The 22457-nt window shown below is 36.4% G+C and overlaps 1 protein-coding gene and 1 non-coding gene across 3 annotated transcripts in view; one reads left to right on the top strand and one right to left on the bottom strand.

The window, feature by feature from the left end:
• Nucleotides 1-22457, bottom strand: part of Col11a1 (collagen type XI alpha 1 chain) — a 176880-nt gene that overhangs the window by 140250 nt on the left and 14173 nt on the right. For both annotated transcript variants that reach the window (XM_057793140.1, XM_057793141.1), the window contains 2 exons: nucleotides 7312-7479; nucleotides 1170-1383 (listed from right to left, as the gene is read on the bottom strand). In XM_057793140.1, coding sequence (XP_057649123.1) covers nucleotides 1170-1383; nucleotides 7312-7479 — 382 coding nt within the window. The remainder of the gene's footprint in view (nucleotides 1-1169; nucleotides 1384-7311; nucleotides 7480-22457) is intronic.
• LOC130890314 (small nucleolar RNA SNORA71) lies at nucleotides 20950-21080 on the top strand. The gene has a single exon (XR_009058746.1). It is a non-coding gene; the product is annotated as a small nucleolar RNA SNORA71 (small nucleolar RNA).

Raw genomic sequence — 22457 nt, 5'->3', positions numbered from 1 at the left:
GGGGGGGGTGCAGATGCCGTTTCTGAAGGGAATTAGAGGAACAGTGGTTCTGGGGGAGAGGGGAGGTACGATGGGGATGGAGGAGAGGTTGCAGTTGGGATGTATTATTTGAGAAAAGAACAAATAAATAAATGAAAATAGAAAGAGAAAAATGAATGAATACTGCTACCTATATTTACTCAAGATACTATGAGACATACTTTAATACTGTAGGGTATATACATACAGCTTCTTCTCTATTTGATAATCACTCGAAATTATTTACTGAGATTTTTCTATTATTTTTAATACTTTTTCAAGCTTAAATCTATTACTATCAAGTTGGATCGAGATTATGGGAAGATATTTTTACCCAGTGAAAAAGACAGAATAAAGTAAAAGCATTTCAGTAATATAATGCAATAAGAATATCTTCTACACAACTAACCATGCATGATCATCCCCAGTTGACAAATCTACAACGTAACACCTATACCTAAACTCAGGAACACCACGGAAGAGTGGGCAGAAGGATGTTAAGAGTTAGAACCAGAAAACGTGTGATAAGAGAGAGTCTTCTATATATGAGAAGAAATCATATCATACACGTGATATCTTAAAAATACAGTCACCTAAATAAGACTTTGACAGTAGCAATACCAGTTTTGACATGCCAATGTGTACGGGAGAATACTCACAAGGTCCAAGTCCTAGACAAATATCTATAGGCAATTAAGAATTGCTAAGATAGGGAGAATCAGTCTTATCCAGGAACAAGCCTCATGATATATGTTCTTTCCTTCCACTATGTTGGTCCCAGGGATTGAACCCAAGTGAACAGGCTTGGCTACAAGTACCTTTGTCCACTGAACTATCAGAATGACTGTGGTCTCAGATTCCAATATGAAAGAGGTCTTCCCTCACCTCAGTTCTTAAAGTTGAACCACTGTTTAATTTATTGTTGTCATCACTACCCTGTTTTTCTCTCATTCATGCAGGTTTTTCTTGTTTATCGATATTGTTTTTCAGCCTTTACCTGCAGACTGTAGTCTAGACCAATTTGGGAATTTTATGGCGGTCTTTTTGGGTGTTTTCCATCAACAGCCACCAAAAAACACACTTCATAAAGACTGTTGAGTGATTAATGAAAACTTTTAGCACGGCTAACACTCTCTCACTGTATGACTTACTTCCCATCAGCGATGTTAACGGTTGAGAAGAGGGGATAGTCTTCGGGGCTGGGTTTTCCAGTGTGATCCTCAAAGAGAAAAACCGGTGATCTTCCCACCTCAACACCAACTTGCTGAATCCCGTGTTCATTATATATTGATAAAAGGAAAGCTTGAGTCCCTTTTTTGGGTTTTATTGTAAATAGTATTGAAAAATCTTCAGGAAAAACTCCACCTGAAAAGACAAAAATGAATTAGAAAGCTGAGATTTCCAAATTGTTCCCAGCTCACAATTTTCCCTGAACATTTTATATGGTCCTGATAACTAAATTCAAACAGGAAACAGTTAAACTAATAGCATAGTTGTAGAGGGCACCATATGACTACCAGGTTTTCTCTGTACATTCATTCAAGTTAAACCTCAAGGCCATTCATTTAAAGAATAATGATTATTAGAAACCGAGCCCATAGTCAGAAAGCAAGAGCATGCTACCAGTACAATTTCAAACATAGCAGAGCACCCATTTAAAATTTTTATTTATCATTTAAGATGTATGTTTAATCTACATGTATGTGAGCGGAGACGGAACGTGCACATGAGTGCAGGGGACTGTGAGCTGCCCAGTTGCAGATACTGGAGCAGAATCCTGATCCTCAACAACAGTGTGCACTCCTAGCCACTGAGTCGCTCTCCAGTCCCTGTTTTTGTTGTTTTAATTATGTATGTCTCTGCATGTGGAACCAAAACAGAAGGTGTTCATGGAGGCCAGAGACATCAGATTTTTTGGAACTGGAGTGTCATTCATTGTGAACCACCTGACAAGAGTGTTGGCAACAAAAGTCCCCTCCTCTGCAAGAACACTAAGGGCTCTAAACAGCTGAGGAATCTCTCCAGTCCCCCGAAACAATCCTCCAACATTTATTTAACCACTACTTTTGACATAAGCCTTGTATTTCTGAGTTTTGTTCAAACTGTTCCCAGACATGCTCTTTGTGAAAAGGCACTTAAACGAGGTAATAAATAAAGCATTATTTTCATCATCTATGTAAACACTTAGGAAATTTTTGATCACAAAATTCAGTTTCATTAATGGAAAACATGCCACTGAAAATCAGAACTATTAGGTATTAAGGCATATTCTCATTTTTGTTTTGTTTTTCCATGATTTTACCTCAAGTACCTACCTAACTGCCTTACCTATACAGGTGCTTCCCAAAAAATTGCTAACTGTGTCAGTTTGAGGATTGCATTAGCTACAATATATCTCTTTTATACTTGGACTCCTTGTATTATTATGGACACATTACATACTGAGTGCTAGGTTTGATTTTTCAAAGTAACAATATATATGATATATAATCACTATTAATATATATCTATGTGTATGTCATATATATGATTATATATCATACATAATATTATATTCTATAACATAATTTAGGAGAAATTTATTGCTTCAGTTAAAATTTTATACATTTTCAAAACAGATGTTTTGTTGTGAATTATATCTGAGCCAATATCAAGAACTTTCAAATTAAATCCATTCATTCTTAATTCAATTTCAGGTTGTAGTCCAAAATGATTTTTAAAGACATCATGAATATGACTACCATAGGATTCAATTTTAACGATGACAGTTCCGTTTCTGTTCATGATGACAGATGCTTATTTGTAAAGATATTATGTTTGCATCTCATTGAAGCATGATTTATTATGGCAAAAAATGTATTTTACAAATACATTCAAATGACTAAAGCTGGTTCAGTAAATGTCACTCAAAATAGAACTTTATGAATCTGCTAAAAATAGCAGTGAAAGAAAGACATTTCCCGAGTGGGAAATCTTATAAATGTATTCAAAGGAAAACTTACAGGTAGAGTGGATGCATATTTTCACACTGCACTTATATGCACAAACTAGGTAAGTGGTAACTAATACAGTATCTCAGTTAAAATGTTGGGTATTGGGCTGGTGAGATGACTTGGTAGGTAAGAACTTGTTGCCAAGCCTGATGACTTATGTTCAATACCCAGGACTAGATGATGGAAAAAGAAAGCCAACACTTGTAAACTGTCCTTTCTCTCTCTCATATGTAGACACACACACACACACACACACACACACACACACACAAAATGTCATGCAAATTAATGTAGACATGCACATAAATAAAGATAAATAAAATGTCATCCTGGGTCTTATCAGCTCCATAGCCCACAAAATATTCTTGCCATATGGTCTTAGCAAGTTACATAATTTCTCTTAGCTGAGCAAATGATGTAGAACCCAAGAACTGCTCAAGAATTTAAGTAGTCTACAACCAAAAAGGAGTCAATTAATGTTGACTGATTCTCACATTTTTAAAGTTAATACTAAACAATATTCCACAATAAAAAGTGTTTGTTTTCGATTTCTCAAGCTATCATAAAAATCCATCAGCCTATCTTTTAAATTATTTGTATCAGTTGAAATATATTGTATGTGTATATATAGAGATATATATTGATCAACTAGAATTTTTAATAAGTGTGATGGTTGGACCCAGGATCTCACATATGCTAGTCAAGAACTTTACTTCTAAAGTACATTTCTAGCTTCTACTTTAATTTAAAGTTAAAGAAAATTTAGTTTATTTGGTTTTAATAGTTTTATGGAAATCACTAGGATAGAAATAATCATAGAAGTAAGATAGAAAAGCTATAAAGCACATCACTTAACAATATGCTTTATAATTAATAGGCTACTGAAATATATAGGTAGGTAATTCAGTCTATTATTGAAGAGGGCCCAAGGTAAATAAACTCAAATTGTCCAGGATCTCATAGTGAAAAAAAGGACATTAAAACATCATAATCTGGGGTAGAAAAATGTTTATACATTTTGCCAAACAAAGTGAAAAAAATATGTATATTTAGGAAAGATGAGACATCACATCAGACATAATTGTACTCACATAAGAATAAGGGATTGTGGGAAAATTTAAAAAGTAATTGTTGAGTTTGTGCAGTATAAGTTCTGAAAAATTTAGTTTGTTAACAATACTACACTATATTAATTACATGAAGCAACATCACCAATACATAATGTACATATCAAATGTGAAGTTTAACAACTCTAAAAATTCATATTTTGAAATGTAAATACAGATTTAAGATATGCAAAATGACAGTTATTGAAAGTGCCAGTATTCAGTATTTGATATTTGTATTTATATGGAAGAATATGTGTCTATAATAACCATCATGATTATCACAGATTCAGTCACAACTCTTTTTTTTTTTTTTTTTTTGGATTTTTTTCGAGACAGGGTTTCTCCGTGGCTTTTTGGTTCCTGTCCTGGAACTAGCTCTGTAGACCAGGCTGGCCTTGAACTCACAGAGATCCGCCTGCCTCTGCCTCTCAAGTACTGGGATTAAAGGCGTGCACCACCACCGCCCGGCTCAGTCACAACTCTTAAAATGGGTTTTTATATCCACAGATTTTGCCTTAATTAATAAATATTCTATAAAATGGCATAATAGCAACGATTTTAAGAGTTTAAATTTTGTTCAATATTTTTCCAAGCAAAATATCTATCAAAAATAATTTTTTGTTTGAATGGTGATGATGATTCAATGATATTCTATATATTATGACTAATGACTACAATGATATTCAAATACATCATATGTCTTGGTCCAGTGCCTTAGATGGTTAGGCATTGCTACCTAACTAAAATACTCTGTCTATCCAATACTGTATCTTTAAATTGAGCTTAAATATCCTCTTCCTTTGATGGTTATGAAGTTGAAGGTCAACAAACAGCCTTTTTTGCAGAATATTTATATCAGATATTCCAAAGATTGCAATGAGAATTTGAAAACAACAGCTTTATTTAATTTAAAAGTATCCATTTTCAGATCTTCCAATTTAAAGTTTCATCCTGGAGCTTTGGAGGACAATATTTTCATTCTGCAACAATGTATTAATCTCTCTCCCTGGCAGAACTCCCTTTTTTAAATAATGACTGCTGAGGTATGCAATCCTCCCAACTGCGTTAATCAGGAAATGCATGGCTTTGTAAATAATGTTCACTAATTTGAAATTTATAAAGGTGACATTATCATTACTATTTTTAAGTATCACTAATGTATAATTTGCAGGAAGTTCTCCTCTCCAAGAAGAATGTACATGAGATGCCTATCATAGTAGTTTCCTATCTGAAATAGTTATTGCTAAAACCATAGGCCAGAACACAAGAATGCTAACTGGGATTAAACATTCATAGAGATAAGTTCTGCTAATTGGAGTGGAAGAAGATTCCACATGCACACATAATGGTCATTCTCTGTGAAGAAATGATCAAACACCAAATTAATTAAATTAACTACCATGACCTTGAGATAATGAGCCTATTATAAAAAATATTATAAACTGTATCTTATTTAATGTTTCTAAAACAGTCCCATTAGTACATGCTTGTCTGTTTTATTTCCTTTTCAAGACTATTGTTTTCACACTAGATATAGAAGATACATAGCTAAATGAAAAAGTGAATGTAATATTACTATTATTTTAAAAAATTAAATTGAATTTCAAAATATAATAAGGAATTAATATTTCAAGAGGCTTTAGCCTTTAACATTTAAGTATAATTATTCATTTTAGTATTTTGAATCAATAAATTGCTTTTGTTCACCAAAATTTAATGAAAACCAGAAAATATAACGAAAATTGTAATGTGTGCCCAGATGTGTTTTCAAAATACTTTAGACCAGGGTATGGTGGTACCTTAGAAGCTAAGACAGAAAGTTCACCAGTTTGAGTGCAAAGTTAAACCGCCTTGTGTGGCACACTCCTCACAGAAGAAAGAGAGAAAGAGAGAGGGAGTCAAACAAAGAGAAGTAGGAAGAGGGTAAGGAGTAAAACATCCTTTCAAGGAAATTATATTTTGTTTATAATATTGAATTCTTTTATCGTGTTTTCTGACTGATTTAAAAACTGATGCATAACATAAAAAATGAGCTCTTCTGGTAGAGAAAAAATAGACAATATGAAGAATTTAATGCTAATATTTCAGGACAATCCTAAAACATCAAATGAAGTCTGATCATATATGAGATATTGACCTCATATCATCGTGTATCATCATAATTAAATATAATTGGTCAAATTAAATAACATCTGTGAGACACAGTTTACACCTCAGTTAAACAGGAACAAGAACACTAAATTGAAGGCTAAAAAACTGGTGTGTATAAACTTCAAGAATGTGTAATGGGATGCCTGCTTTGATAATGTTAGAAATTTACAATTCCACACTCAGGGATCTTTTCCTGCATTACCATGATTTCAACATAATTAATACTATACGATCAAGTAGTCTCTCAAAGAAACAGTAAAAGATTTTTCCCAGAACTTTATCAGCAATACATGAAAATCTCCCAGGTAAAGTCTTATAAAAATCTCTAATCTCTGAATACTCAGTATTTGTGAGAAGTAACTTAGTTGTGTGTCTCAGTTACTATTTTACTGCTGTGAAGAGACAACATGACCAAGGCAACTTATAACAAAAAGCAATAATGCTTTCATTTCAGAGAATTAGTCAGTGATTATTATGGAGGGTAGCATGGCCGCAGTAAGACAAACACTAGCGCTTGCTTCTGACCCACAAGTTGGCAGCAGAGACTGTGAAATTAGACCTGTTGTAGGCTTTTGAAGTCGCAAAACACACTCTCAGTGACAGACCACCTCTAACAAGACCATATCTCCTCCAACAAGGCCCCACCTTGACCCATTTTAAACAGTTCTACTTACTAGGGAATCATCATTCATATCTATATGACTGTTACATTAACAAAATCAATTGTTAGTAGTAAAGGTTTCCTTCAATCTCCATCCATGAATATGAAATAGTCATAAAATACTGCCTTCCCATACTGTACTGCACACATAATGAATTATTAAATTTTCAAAATTAAGCATATTTCTGTTCCCAGGCTGTTAGTAACGGGAATGTTATTTTTACATTACTGGTGATTACAGTTTCTTTAATTTTTGCTATGTGAAAAATTTTATTTCATAGTATAACTGGATATTATGTAGCACAATACAAAGACTAATAAGCTAAGAAAGAATAGAGGCGACAATGACAGCAAGAGGAGCAAAGTAAAATGAGCGTACCTGGAAAGAGCTGTTTCGTTGGGGCGCTGATTTGTGCTTCCTCCGTAACTCTGTATGCAACATCTGAGTCTTTAGAATTCTTTCTGTTTGTACAAAATCCTGTTGTTTTTGATATTCCCACTGGAGAATTGTGAAAATCTAGTGCTTTTAGTATATCAACTGGAGCAGCTGAAAGATAAGTGAAAATTTTAGAAAATAAGTGAATATTTTGATATAAAAATACTTTTTGTAGTTTCAGTATTTAATTATTAAATTTTTTATTTGACAACTCTATGTTTATAGAACAGAATGCATTCAGATTATTCTCTATCACTACCTTCTCTTATCCTCTAACTCTATCAAACCTTCTTCATCTCTACCAGTCCCTTTCTCAGATTTTGTGACCTGTTTAGTTTAACCAGAGCCAACTGTATGACCCTTGTGTTGAACTATCCACTGGAGCTAGTTGACTAATTGGTTGTTACACAAATAATACCTTCTCCTCTTTCTGAATCTATTGGTATCAAATGCACCCTAACATGTACCTTAAGTGTAATTTTATGAAGTTCCTTATTCTAAGAATTTAGAATAGTAATATTACCAATTATCTCAAGATAAAATTGTAGCATAGAACTCTCAAACCCCAACAGTTAACAGGTCTAAAGAATTTAAAAGTATGTTCGCTATGACACTATTCATTATAACAAAAATCTGAAGCAAAGCGCTTCCCCTGTAAGAGGCAAATGAATAAATGACATGTGATACATATAATAGAATTTTATTAGTCATTAAAAACAGTGAACTCCTGATAGAGAAAATCATCTGACTAGCGCTGTGCGGGGTGGAATATGCTGACCCCATCACAGCATGGCGTTCACTACAAGGAATAAACCACAAAGACAAAGACATATATGATTGCTTTGAACTTTTAAAATCCCTGATTCAAAACAAAGCTTTTAATCCTCTGAATCAATGAATGAATCAAATGGGGTACTGCTTGTTTGCAAATGAACATTAAAGCCAATAATGTCAATGTGCCTAAGATGTATTGGCTTCATTCTGTATTCAAAAATAAATTAAAATTTTCCAATTAGTCCATATGCTGACCAATTTGTCATTCAGCATGCCTGATACATAGCCCATAAAATATTTAGTTTCTCACATGATCATCTCATTAGATGCCAAAAAAGCTTTTGAGAAAATACAACATCCCTTCATGATAAAGGTCTTGGAGTGAGTAGGGATACAAAGAACATGCCTAAACATAATAAAGGCAATATACAGCAAGCCAACAACCAACATCAAATTAAATGGAGAGAAACTCACAGTGATACCACTAAAATCAGAAGCAAGACAAGGTTATCCACTATTCAATATCTATTCAATATAGTTCTTGAGGTTCTAGCTAGAGCAATAAAATAACAAAAGATGATCAAGGTGATACAAATCAGAAAGGAAGAAGTCAAACTCTCAATATTTGTTGATGATATGATAGTTTGCATAAACAGCCCCAAAAATTCTATCTAAGAACTTTGACAACTCATAAACATTTTCAGTAATATAGCAGGGTATAAGATTAACTCAAAAAAATTAGTAGCCATCCTTTATAATGATGATAAATCGGCCGAGAAAGAAATCAGAGAAGCATCACCCTTCACAATAGCCACAAATAGCATAAAATATCTCAGAGTAACTCTAGCCAATCAAATGGAAGATTTGTATCACAAGAACTTAAAATATTTGAAGAAACAAATTGAAGAAAAGACCAGAAAGTGGAAAGATCTCCCATGCTCTTGGGTAGGCAGAATGAGCATAGTAAAAATGGAGATCCTACCAAAAACAATCAACAGATTCAATGCAATGCCCATAAAAATCACAGCAAAATTCTTCACAGACCTTGAAAGAATGGTACTCAACTTCATACAGAAAAGCAAAAAACCCAGGATAGCCAAAACAACCCTGTACAATAAAGAAACTTCTGGAGGCATCACAATCCCTGACTTCATACTCTACTACAGAGCTACAATATAAAAAGCAGTCTGGTATCGGCATAAAAACAGACAGAAGGACCAATGGAACTGAATCAAAGTCCCGGATATTAATCCACACACCTTCAAACACCTGATTTATCACAAAAAAAAAAGCAAATGGAAAAAAGGAAGCATATTTAAGAAATGGTGCTGGCATAAATGGATATCAACATGTAGAAGAATGAAAATAGATCCATATCTATCACCATGCACAAAACTCAAGTCCAAATGGATCAAAGACCTCAACATAAAGCCAGCCATACTGAAGCTCACAGAAGAGAAAGTGGGAAGTATACTTGAAAGCATTGGCACAGGAGACAACTTTCTAAATAGAACCCTAGTAGCACAGACTCTGAGAGAAACAATTTAAAAAAAAATGGGACCTCCTGTAATGGAAAAGCTTCTGTAAAGCAAAGAACATGATCAACAAGACAAAAGAACAGCCTACAGAATGGGAAAAGACCTTCACCAACCCCAAATCAGAATAGGTTTGATCTCCAAAATATACAAAGAACTCAAAAAATTGGTCATCAAAAGAACAAATAAATAATAATAAATAATCCAATAAAAATGGAGTGCAGACTAAACAGAGATCTCTCAACAGAAGAGTTTAAAATGGCTGAAATACACTTAAGAAAATGCTCAACATCCTTAGTCATCAGAGAAATGCAAATCAAAAGAACTCTAAGATTCCATCTTACACCAGTAAAAATGGCCAAGATCAAAAACACTGATAACAACTTATGCTGGAAATACTGTGGAGTAAAGGGAACACTCCTGCATTACTGGTGGGAGTTCAAGCTGGTACAGTCCCTTTGGATATCAGTATGGTGATTTCTTAGAAAATTAGGAAACAATCTTTCCCAAAGACCCAACAATACCAACTTTTGGGCATATATCCAAAGGATTCTCAATTGTGCCACAAGGACATGTGCTCAACTATGTTCATAGCAGCATTGTTTGTCATGCCAGAACCTGGAAACAACCTAAATGCCCCCAATGAAAGAATAGATAAGGAAAATGTGGTACATTTACATAATAGAGTACTACATAGCAGAAAAAAATAACGACATCTCAAAATTTGCAGCCAAATGGATGAGCTAGAAAACATCCAGACCCAAAAAGACAATTATCATATGTACTCACTCATAACTGGTTTTTAAACATAAAGCAAAGAAATCCAGTCTACAAATCACAATCACAGAGAACCTAGACAACAATGAGGACCCTAAGAGGACATACATAGATCTAATCTACATAGGAAGTAGAAAAAGACAAGATCTTCTGAGTTAATATGGAGCATGGGGGCCAGGGGCAAGGGTTGAAAGGGAGTGCAAAGGCAGGGAGGGGAGAAAAGAAAAATGTAGAGCTCAATAAAAATCAAAAAATAAGAAACAAAAATATTCAGGTTCTAATAGAGCCAGCACTAAAATGTTTCAGTAACTAGGCAAGAAGTCATGTCTACCTTTAGGAGTGCACAAAAACTGTTATCTTGTTCATCTATGACTGAAAGTTCTAACAAACACAAAAGAATGTAATAGTGAGTTATTAATAGGCATTACTTCTATTCTTCACCTCTTAGCATGTTGTTTATGAAATGGCTTGGTTGGAAAGAAACTGGGTTTGATTCTAGAATCAAGGAGCTAGTATCAGCACATCTTTTCTCAAAGGACAGACCACCCAGCATCTTGTCTCTTCAAGAATTATAACTTCAGTAAACATTTACTCATAATAATCCTTATAATAACACTCAACTTGTCACAGAATGTATGAATGAGCACTGAATGAGAGTTATGAAAAATGAGTGTATGATCATTCCCTTAGTTTTTTAGCTCAAGGAGAACTGATTTCTATATCTGCAGACATACACATGTGGAATTTTGCAGAGCCTGTCTTCTATGATGCCACTAGTACAATTTTCTCTGATAACAAATTGTGCACACCTATGACATATAGATGACGAGTGAAAAATCACATAGTATTCAATATAGCATACAGTGTTCGCAATTATTGGAAAGAAAAATACTTTTGTGGAAATAAGAGAAATTGAAAGGATCAAATATAGTAGACTTTTAATTCAGTCTTTGAATATTTGTTTCAAAATTTGAAGAGGATTTGAAAACCTCGTTTACACTAATCTTACTTCAAAGGGCTATTTTCAAGCCGTTCTTGCTGTCTTATTTTCTCATGTGATAAAACTAAGAAAGTAATAATTATACTGAGAGCCACGTCCAAAGATCCTAATAAGTGGCTTGTCACTAGACTACTTTAAAGGCACAAACCTTCACAAATTACATGTCTTTATTCTGCTATACACAGGAGAAAACTGAGCATCAAAGACAGTTAAGGGAACTCTCAGGACCTGTATAAATCTCGAGCCTATTTTTTTCCTCCACCATTCTTGCTGTAATAACCCACAGATGAAAACTACAAAAGAAAACTTAAAACAGTCTGAAATTATTGCAGGCCAGCTAATTGACTCCTGATGTTTGTGTTTATATTTACTTTAATTAAACTCAATTTACCTTTCAGGATATAAATTACTCTGGAAGAGAATGTGACTGAAAACCACAGCATATTATCTGCTTATTTTGTTTTATATTCTTGCTCACAGTTGAGCAAAACTTTAGAGCAGACATGAACAGAACGAAGAAGGTTGAAATTCCATGATAACTGGGCATCAATAAACAATGCACAGGACGAGACATGGCTTCCCTTTTTTCACAGTGATGACTACCACAGGACATAGACAAGCACACAAACACTGATGCCTTTCCAATTTGAAATGACTGTGATAAGAGCACCCTCCTGTTACTAGAGTCAACGTGGAGGCTCTACCGTTAAAGTACAACAAATTTCTCTGCAGGGACAGGATGCAATATCACCATTCAATCCCTGACTCACAGCTTAAAAAAAAAAAAAAGTTTCAATGTAAATTACTTTTCTAAAAAGGAATGTCTTTTTTAATATTTTTAAAGATGAAATTCAGCTTTTAAAGAGTCTTCTTTTTTCTTTTATCTCTTCCTTTGAAACTGAACAGAATAGTAAATGAAATCATTTTGAAATTCTGCCTATTTCCAACATATTCTGTCATATCTAAGTCAGTACAGTATCTTCTATTCAGTAAATGTTTCTAGTGTACACCATAGGTTTATTAAACAGGAACACAGGATGCAGGAGCCTAGTCATCACTACAGAGGCCAGTTAAAGGGCTTCCATGCTTCTCCCATCTATGTGCACTCCACTGCTTGACTGGCCTTCCTAAATTCCATGGTTCAAGCAACTCTGCTGCCTAAATTCCTTCGGTGAACCCCACTGACTTCCATATGGCATTCACATTCCACATTCCTTGCATAGGAAATCTTGATGATCTGGTCATACCCAATTTTCCTCCTAGTTCCAACCCTCACCCCCACCACAGTACATGTCTATTCTGAAGTTCCAGTGACCCAAAAATACCACCACAGTCAGTGCTGTAGAAATACTAGCTGAGACTTTATAAAATAAAATATACCCAAAGCTTCTGTCTACTATTGAGCTTTAGATAATCCTTACCCACTATCTGAAACAATTAACAGCACTTTGCCTGAGTAGGAAGCAGGAGCAAACCAAGATGCTAACTATAGAAAGCATTGTCTCTCTCCTGAATGCCAGTCTGGGTGTTCATCCTCATAGGGCACCACTCACACTCACTTGCCTATCCTTTGATTTGTACTCCCTAATTAGAAGATAATAGATGAATACACAGAGAAGTGCATCACATTCCCCTACGCTCACATACATGAGTGTGTACACAACATATAAAGACACACAAACAGAAATACTATAAAAAATGGGCTTTCTGCATTTCTGCATTCCATTAGCCTCTTGGACATTTCCATCAATTCAGCAGTTTGATCCTTGACTTTTGACCCTGTCTTTCTGTTCCCTGCAGCAACATATGGATCATCTTCCTAACATCTGTCAATATTTTGATTGTGTTGTTCTTTGGGTATGTCTTCCCCAAGCTTCTCCATATACTGCTAAAGCCTGTGTGTTATAGTGCTGGAAATTCTGACTGCTTCTGAGTTTCACCTATGTCATTTAGTGTCTATGCGGTGTGTGCACCTGGAAATAAACCACCTTCTCTGTGCACAGTTTCAAAACAAATAAAATGGTGATAATAAAAATCTTGGCCTCAAAGACCTTCCTTCACGCCAGGTGAATTTCTTACCACACCTTGGAGAACTGGCTTGCAACACTGCCTTCCTACATGGACTTGTATATGGTGCCTGATATAAATACTGTTTTACATTTTTAAATCATAGGAGACTTTGTTAGACTTGAGAATTGTATACAACTTAAACTTAGGATCCACCTGTGAAGTCTGGGAAACAGTTACACTCATTCATTTATCTGTTACCCTTAGCACTTTGTATATGTTAAGTAATCTATGGCTCCAAGGAAGTCTCTACAGATCATAAAAATCAAAGTATCTGCAACTTGCAACTTTTTGCTTTCTCTCTCTCTCTCTCTCTCTCTCTCTCTCTCTCTCTCTCTCTCTCTCTCTCTTTCTCTCTCCCCCCCCCTCAATTTAGGATTGGATTTAGGGTCTCACATATTCCAAGCACTCAACTGACCTACAACCCCATTTCTTGTTTGTTTTGTTTTTTTTCTAAACAAAATCTTACTAATTTGAGTAGGCTGGCTTTGAAATCACTTTATTTTCCAGAATGACCCTTGATTTACACTCCTGCTTTTGCCTACTGAATACCTGGTATTATGGACCTAAACCACCAGGCCAGACTAAAACATCATTCTTCTAGACCTTAGACACACCAAAAATAAATTTTGTTTTTCTCTAATGAATCCAATATACAGCATAATGAAATCTGGTAAATTCAGATCTAGTAAACTTCTTCATCTAACCCTACAACACAGAATCATTCAGAAAATCTTACTCCTTCCTGTAGGTTATGTGAGCCTATTGCAGTGCCTCATGATCACCTGGGTAACACACTAGTTTGTATTTTATCTCATTGTAACTATATATTATATGCATTCAGACATGGATTAAGTCGCAGAATCATTTCCTGATGCACACCACCTAATCTTTCCTCTCCTTCCTTGACCCCCACACCCAAAATAAGTAAAATTTAATAAATAAAAAGAATCTTAGAAAGCTATAATTCTAATGACTATGAGATATATTATTGAACCAAGAAAGAAAGTGGCCATATATTATAATTTACTGACTACCAAGATTCTGACAGTTTTCAAAACTCATAAGACTCTTTAACAGGAGTTGACAACTATATAGGTAATTAGTAACTCAATTTCTGCAGCTGAAACTCTTCAAGTTCTTACTCAAGCTCAGAAGCTGTGATCTTTCTGGATGCACACATCTGTGCGTTAATGTGCATACCTGTGCTTGTAGCTCTGTGTGTGTGTGTGTGTGTGTGTGTGTGTGTGATACAGATTAACATGGGATGACTTTTTATAGCACTCTCTTTACATCTGCAGACAAGGTCTATCCCTAAGCCCCGAGCTCACTGATTCAGAGCTGGACTTACTGGGAGTTGAGCTCCTAGGATCCACCTTTCTTTCCACACCATTACAAGTGCAGAAGTTAAAATGCACCCCAGCACACACCATGTACATGGGTCCTGAGGATCGTAACTAAGGTTCTTCATGTTGTATAACCAGCACTCTCTTCACCAAGTGATTTCTACAATCCCAGCTATTAAGTGACTGTAAGCTACTTAAAAGCCTTCCCAAATTGCTTTATTTGGATAACCTCATTTTAAGAATGCAACATGATAATGAATTTTACTCCCAAATAAAAGAAGCTGACACATAAATACTCATCAAAAATCACTTCTATAACATCTGGTTTTTGAAAATTTCAAACTTTCTGAACATTTAGAACAACTGCATTAACTACAATCCATGTTTCCCTAAGCCACAATTAAGCTGATTCCTGTTATCTGCATTTACTGATTACATTAAAAAATACTTTTTGCAGTACAGTAGAATAATAAATGGATTTTTATCTCTAAATAGTGACCACACGCCGGGCGATGGTGGCGCATGCCTTTAATCCCAGCACTCAGGAGGCAGAGGCAGGCGGATCTCTGTGAGTTCGAGACCAGCCTGGTCTACAGTGTTAGTTCCAGGACAGGGTCCAAAGCCACAGAGAAACCCTGTCTCGAAAAAAACCAAAAAAAAAAAAAAAAAAAATAGTGACCACACATCCTGTAAAAAGTTATGCCTTTGTTTGCCTTCCAGAACTTGGAAGTAGAACTCTATTGCAGCAGACACCATGCCAGATATAGGACTTGAAAGAATTAACCTGGAATTGACCTGAAAGCCTCCTCCTTGAGGGCCTGCTCTCATAGTATTCAAGGGTTGTATGCAAGCTGCAGGCTGCTTGGGAAAAAAATAAAATAAAATAAAAAAAAATAAAACATTTAGCAGCATTACCTAACTGTGAAGCTTATGTCCACAGTGTTGAACAGCCCAGCAAAACTTCCATTAGTGCAACAGCGGTATGTATTTTATCTTGGGGGTAACCAATAGGTGAGTAATGAGACTGAATGCCCGCTCCATACGAGGGGATCCATACCTTAAAGCTGACTAGCTATCCATGCCTGGGGAGGTCGTAGACCCACAGATGAGTGTAGACTTCACACCTCATCAAAGAAGCTTCTTTATGCAGGAAATGGAACCCAAAAATGAATCAACAAATTCCAAACTAGGAAACCTAAGTGAGGTAACCCACACTCAAAAAGGCACATACTGCATGTTTTATTTTGCATATAAATGTTAGCTTTTAGTTTTTACGTAAAGGGAATCTAGACTAGGAGGATAAAATGGGGAGTGGGATGGGAACACAGAGTAATGGAGAGAATATGCGGAGGGACAACACTAAGAGCCAGTTGGAAACCTATTACTGCAGAGGCTTTCTAAGTTGTATATGCATATATGAAAAGAATTTAAATGGAGTCACCATAAAATGGAGGATATAAAGCCACAACTAGACATCTAATGGCACCAAGTAAAACCTCCAGTGCCAACAATGGATTACCTCTTGTTGAATAATTATTCAGAAATGTCCCATAAACGACCTCCGCAAACACCACAGGATATTGCCAAGACTACTGGATAGTCTCCGTAACCTGATGGTATAGCCCTATTACTAAAGAAAACACTTATGTCATAGAACATGGAAAAGGCATGCTGGGGCCTTACTAGAAACTTCACTCCTACTGAGAAGAGTTAATGGTGCTGGCAGGTACTTGGCAAGAATATTACCAGAGAAGGTCAGATTAATATCACCCAGGCACAAACTCTGCAATTAATATCAGCAGCCTGCATGCAGGTTATACTGGTACACTTGTAGCACAAATGTTATGGGGGTAACTAACCACTTTTTGATAAGATGCAAAGATATGAGATGCGATCCATATCAAACGCCGCTAAAGTAGACAAGAACCTGAGACTAGATAGGTCTTGTATCTTGGTGAAAACACAGGGACCCACAACTGGGTAACTTGCAGAGAACAAAAGAGTTTGGAGCACTCAGCCCAAAATGAAGTGACTTTATCAAATCACTCTCCTCGTGACTCAGTTTTCTATGAAGAAGAAAAAATGGGAAGATTTAAGAGCATGGATGATGAATGACTTCAAGGAAACAGTGTCTTTGAGACATACGGTACTAATAATATACTTATGAACTCACAGAGATTGCAGCCATGTACATAAGGTTCAAACCAAACAAAATCCCAGTACCAAGAAGGGGAAATGAATACAAAGTCTTAAACACTAACCAAAAAGCTATTTGCAATTGACACCTGCTGGGATGGAAAAATCATTTTCCTTCAATGGAGTATCACTAAGTATATCAATCATACTCAAGAGTAGTTGGCTAACATGAAACAGATTGCCTCTCTGCCCAGTCTCTCCCCGCAACTTTCCCTCTCCTCTGGTTCCCCCCCACACACACACCTCCACGCAGGAAAGAGCAAGCCTCTCAGTCCCACCAATCAAACAAGACCATAGCAATCAGACCAGGCACATACCATCACATCAAGGATGGAAGAAGACAACTCAGTGTGAAGAAAAGGGTACCAGAAAAAGCATAAGAGTCATAGACAGCCACCCAATAACACTTTTAGGAATCTTATAAGAACAGCAAGATACTCAGCCATAACATATATGCAGAGGATTTAGGACAGACCCCTACAGGCTCCCTTATCTCTACAAGACCCTATGAGTACTGATCAGTTGATTCTGTGGATTGTATTCTCGTGGTGTCCCCTACCCCTTGGGGAACCTATACTTTCATATTCATCTTGACCACCCCACAGCACAAAATGAAGGTAAAATACTGTAGTGGCATGTCAATTTGTATTTTAAAGTTTGCCTGAAGATTAGAAAATTAAAACAGCCAACTACTGGCTCATATCTTGACCTCAGTCTGAAAATGGTGAACCTGCCTCCAAGAAACCTCAGAATGAGAGTGATGTTGAAAGCTGACTCCTCCTGTTTTGTAATCCTCTCTAGTTCTGGGATTGAGGGTGTGCACTATATCACCTGGTTTCCATCTGCAAAGCTGATTATTGTGGTTGTTTTACCTTTCTAGTCTTCAGGCAAGCTTTATTTACTAAAGTACAAATGAAATGCCGAGCAAGGAACTCAGGACCGCGAGGGGTGCACCCACACACTGAGACAATGGGGATGTTCTATCAGGAACTCACCAAGGCCAGCTGGCCTGGGTCTGAAAAAGCATGGGATAAAACCGGACTTGCTGAACATAATGGTCAATGAGGACTACTGAGAACTCAAGAACAATGGCAATGGGTTTTTGATCCTACTGCATGTACTGGCTTTGTGGGAGCCTAGGCAGTTTGGATGCTCACCTTACTAGACCTGGATGGAGGTGGGTGGTCCTTGGACTTCCTACAGGGCAGGGAACCTGGATTACTTTTAGGGATGATGAGGGAGGGGGACTTGATGGGGGAGGAGGAGGGAAATGGGAGGTGGTGGCGGGGAGAAGGCAGAAATCTTAAATAAATAAATAAATAAATAAATAAAAACAAAATACTAATAATATTCTTTTGCTTGCATATAAATTGAAGTAAGCATGACTTAAGTGTTGTAACACTAACTAGCTGCTCATGCTTTCAATTCCAACACCAAAGAAGGTGAGACAGAAAGACTCACTCAAATTTGAGGAGAGTCTAAATTTGTAATGAATTCCTGTCAGCCTAGGTTACAGAGCAAGATCTTTACTCCAAAAGAGGAGAGGGCTGGAGAGATGCTCGGAGATTAAGAGCACCTGCTGATCTTCAGGAGAACTAGGTTTGGCTACCAGGCCTCATATGAATGTTCACAATAATCTATTACTCCAGTTTCTGTTGTTCTCAGCTTCAATATAACTTGAAGAACTTGACAAGAACATTTATTCTGCTCATCTGTTTGTGTGTTGTGTGTAAGCTAAAATGGGCAGTTTATAAGCAATAGTATATTGTAATATGCATGTAGAAACCATTACAATTTCTCAGTTTCTATTAATTACTCTTGGGCATAAAAATGGGTTAACGATATCACTACAGATTCAGGTTCCCACAAACAGTTCTATAATCAAGTTAAATATATCACCATCAATACTGCTATGCTCATATATTTACTTACACACACAATTAATACAAATAAAATAAATGTCAGCTCTCAAGGCTAAAAATTTTAATAGCCATTTTGGGAAAATATGAGTGTACAATATTTAAACAATCAAGAACACTAAGTTGAAAATGTCAGGCACAAAAATAATTAGGTTAGTTAGCTGGAATTTTCTCAATTTTATAATCAATTTCATTTTTTAAAAAATGTAATCCTATTTTGAGAAAAGTTTAGGTAAATAGAAAACAAATAATCAAATAAACATGACATATTGCAATTTTTTTAAAAAATGTTTTTCATTTATTTCACAACAAATCTTATTATTGAAATGCCAAGAAAAACTACATCATGATATATTCTGAAGTAAAACCACTGTTTAAAAAAACAAAAACATTTACACATTATGCATGTAAATGGACAGAACTAGAAAACACTATCCTGAGTGAGGTAACCCAGACCCAAAAAGATGAGTATGGTATGTACTCACTCGTAAGTGGATACTAACTCTAAACAAAGGATATTGAGCCTATAATTCATGATCCTAGAGAAGCTAAGTAACAAGGTGAACCCTAAGAAAAACATAATAGATCCACTTGAAAAGTCGAAATAGACAAGATTGCCTGAGAAAATTGGAAGCATGGGGATCAGGGGAGAAAGGAGGGTGGAAGGAGAAGAGGTGAGAGGCTGAGGGAGAACTTGAAGGAACAGGATAGTCTAGATGGAGGAAGGACAGAGATGAGAGCAAGGAAAGAGACATCTCAATTGATGGGGCTAGCAAGAAACCTGACTCTAGAGAAATTCCCTAGGATCCACAAGGATGACCCCAGTTAAGACCCTTCGAAATAGAGAGGGTGCCCAAACTGTCCTTACCCTTTAGTCAGACTGATGAATATCTTAAATATCACCATAGAACCTCCAGCAACCGATAGAAACAGAGGCAGAGACCCGCATTAGAGTACTAGACTGAGCTCTTAAAGTCCATTCGAAGAGAGAGACGAGTGAGAATATGAGCAAAGAAGTCAAGACCATAATAAGGACACCCACTGAAACAGTCTACCAGAGCTAATGGGAGCTCACCAACTGCAGCTAGGCAGGGAAGAAACAAGCATAGGTCCAAACTAGTCCCTCTGAGTGTATGACTGGGGCAGGCTGGCAGTGGCACCGGGATTTATCCAAACCGCTTGTATTGGCCTCTTTTGAACCCATTCTCTTTGAATGGGTACCTTGCTCAGCCTAGATTTAGAAGGGAGGGCTTTGGACCTTTCCCAAAACAATATGCCTTACCCTTTCTGTGGAGTGAATGGGTGTGGGGTGGAGGCGAAGGTGGAGGGGATGCGAGGAGAGGAGGGAGTGTGAACTTGGATTAATATGTATAATGAAAAAAGATAGTCTGTTTTCTTTTTGAAAAAAATAAAATTAATAAAAAACAAAAGAAAAACATAGTGGATCTCATCAAAATGAAATATATCTATACATTATTTATTTTTATCATTATTTATTATTCTCATTATAGCTTCTAAGGGTGAAGAAAAGTGCATAAAACTCAAAACTCTTGAGTTTACTCTTGATCAAAAATATTTTCTGTGAACAGAAGCAGTGTGTTTTGTGTCCTCAATAGTACTTAATCTGCTTTCAAGTTCTTTGACTAGGAATATTTGCAGTTAGCTGAAATTACAGCTAAAAATAAAAATATAAAATATTGCAATTTTAATGCAGTACAAGCTCTCCAAACACATTCATAGATGCCATTGTACCCATCAAATCAGAAAAGCTTAACTTTCACTTAAAATTTGGCTGTTCACAGCAATTGTGTGAAAATTCACAAAGCTTAAGTCTTATCAACAATGGGACTTCGGGGCAACGTGACAACTCGATTCTGTGAACGCTTGAAAACCCAAATAATTTATGACAACATTTATAGGTAAAAATTATCAGCACTACATTTTATGTAAAAGAAAATAACTTCTGCCCCTGTATTCGAAAGTGATCGTGGGCTGCCTGTGCCCTGGTCATTGATACTGCAGGGAGAGGATGCGGAAAGCCTTTCCCCGTGTTTGGAGGATCCACACTGTCCTTGCCAAACCCTGGTGCTTTTGAACAAATATTAAAAAAAAGAAAAAAAGAAAAAAAAGAAAAAAAAAAGAAAATAACTTCTGTCTTTAAGTATTAGTACTTCATTTGTTAGATGTGACAGGTTTCAGGCTCATAGTAGGAAAATGAGTAAGAAAAGGTTTCATGAAAGCCTCCAGTAGCATGAATTGTGACATCAAATAGAAAGACTATGCAGTGAGTAAATGACATTAGAGAAAATTCTGAAAGTCAGAGAAAGTGCCCTGTCCTGATTGTTTTTGATTAATTGTATTAGAAGCAAAGGGCATGAGTATAAAAACCTAAAGCAAGAAACAACTCAGGATAGCAAAAAAACTAAGAAGAAACAAAGCCTCCTCATGAGAGAATAGGAAAGCCTTTTCAGGTTCCCTATCCTCAGGTGCCCCAATGAACTAACTGGGGACATTGCCCTGGGCATCTGGTAGCCATTCCAAGTTCAAGTCTCTTGCCAACCCTTAGGTGGCTCCCTTACCTAAGGTATGAGTTTCCCTGCTCCCCTACCCAACCTTCCTTTATCCCCAATCACCCCGATTCCCCCAGTTCCCCTCATCTTCTCCTTCACACTTTTCTCTCCCCATCACCCCTCATCCCCATCCCACCCCACCCCCAAGATTCCAATTTTTTGCCCATCAGTCATGTCTATTTCCCATAGCTGGGAGGATATCTATATGTTTTTCCTTGGGTTTACCCTCTTGTTTAGCTTCTTTAGGATCACAAATTATAGACTCAGTGGCCCCTATCCATGGCTAGAAACCAATTATGAGTGAGTACATCCCATGTTCTTCTTTTTGGGTCTGGGTTACCTCACTCAGGATCGTATTTTCTATTTCCATCCATTTGCATGCAAAATTCGAGAAGTCATTGTTTTTTACCGCAGAGTAGTACTCTAATGTGTATATATTCCACACTTTCTTCATCCATTCTTCCATTGAAGGGCATCTAGGTTGCTTCCAGGTTCTGGCTATTACAAATAATGCTGCTATGAACATAGTTGAACAAATGCTTTTGTCATATGATAGGGCATCTCTTGGGTATATTCCCAAGAGTGGTATTGCTGGGTCCAGGGGTAGGTTGATCCCAATTTTTCTGAGAAACCGCCACACTGATTTCCAAAGTGGTTGCACAAGTTTGCAGTCCCACCAGCAATGGATGAGGGTACCCCTTTCTCCACAACCTCTCCAGCAAAGGCTATCCTTGGTGTTTTTGATTTTAGCCATTCTGACAGGTGTAAGATGATATCTCAAAGTTGTTTTGATTTGCATTTCTCTGATCGCTAAGGAGGTTGAGCATGACCTTAAGTATCTTTTGGCCATTTTAACTTCTTCTGTTGAGAATTCTCTGTTCAGTTCAGTGCCCCATTTTTTAATT

This window comes from Chionomys nivalis, chromosome 18, assembly GCF_950005125.1.
Source record: "Chionomys nivalis chromosome 18, mChiNiv1.1, whole genome shotgun sequence".
NCBI classification, from domain to species: domain Eukaryota; kingdom Metazoa; phylum Chordata; class Mammalia; order Rodentia; family Cricetidae; genus Chionomys; species Chionomys nivalis.
The sequence above is the reverse complement of the archived record's forward strand: the minus strand, read 5'-3'. Positions and strand labels throughout refer to the sequence as shown.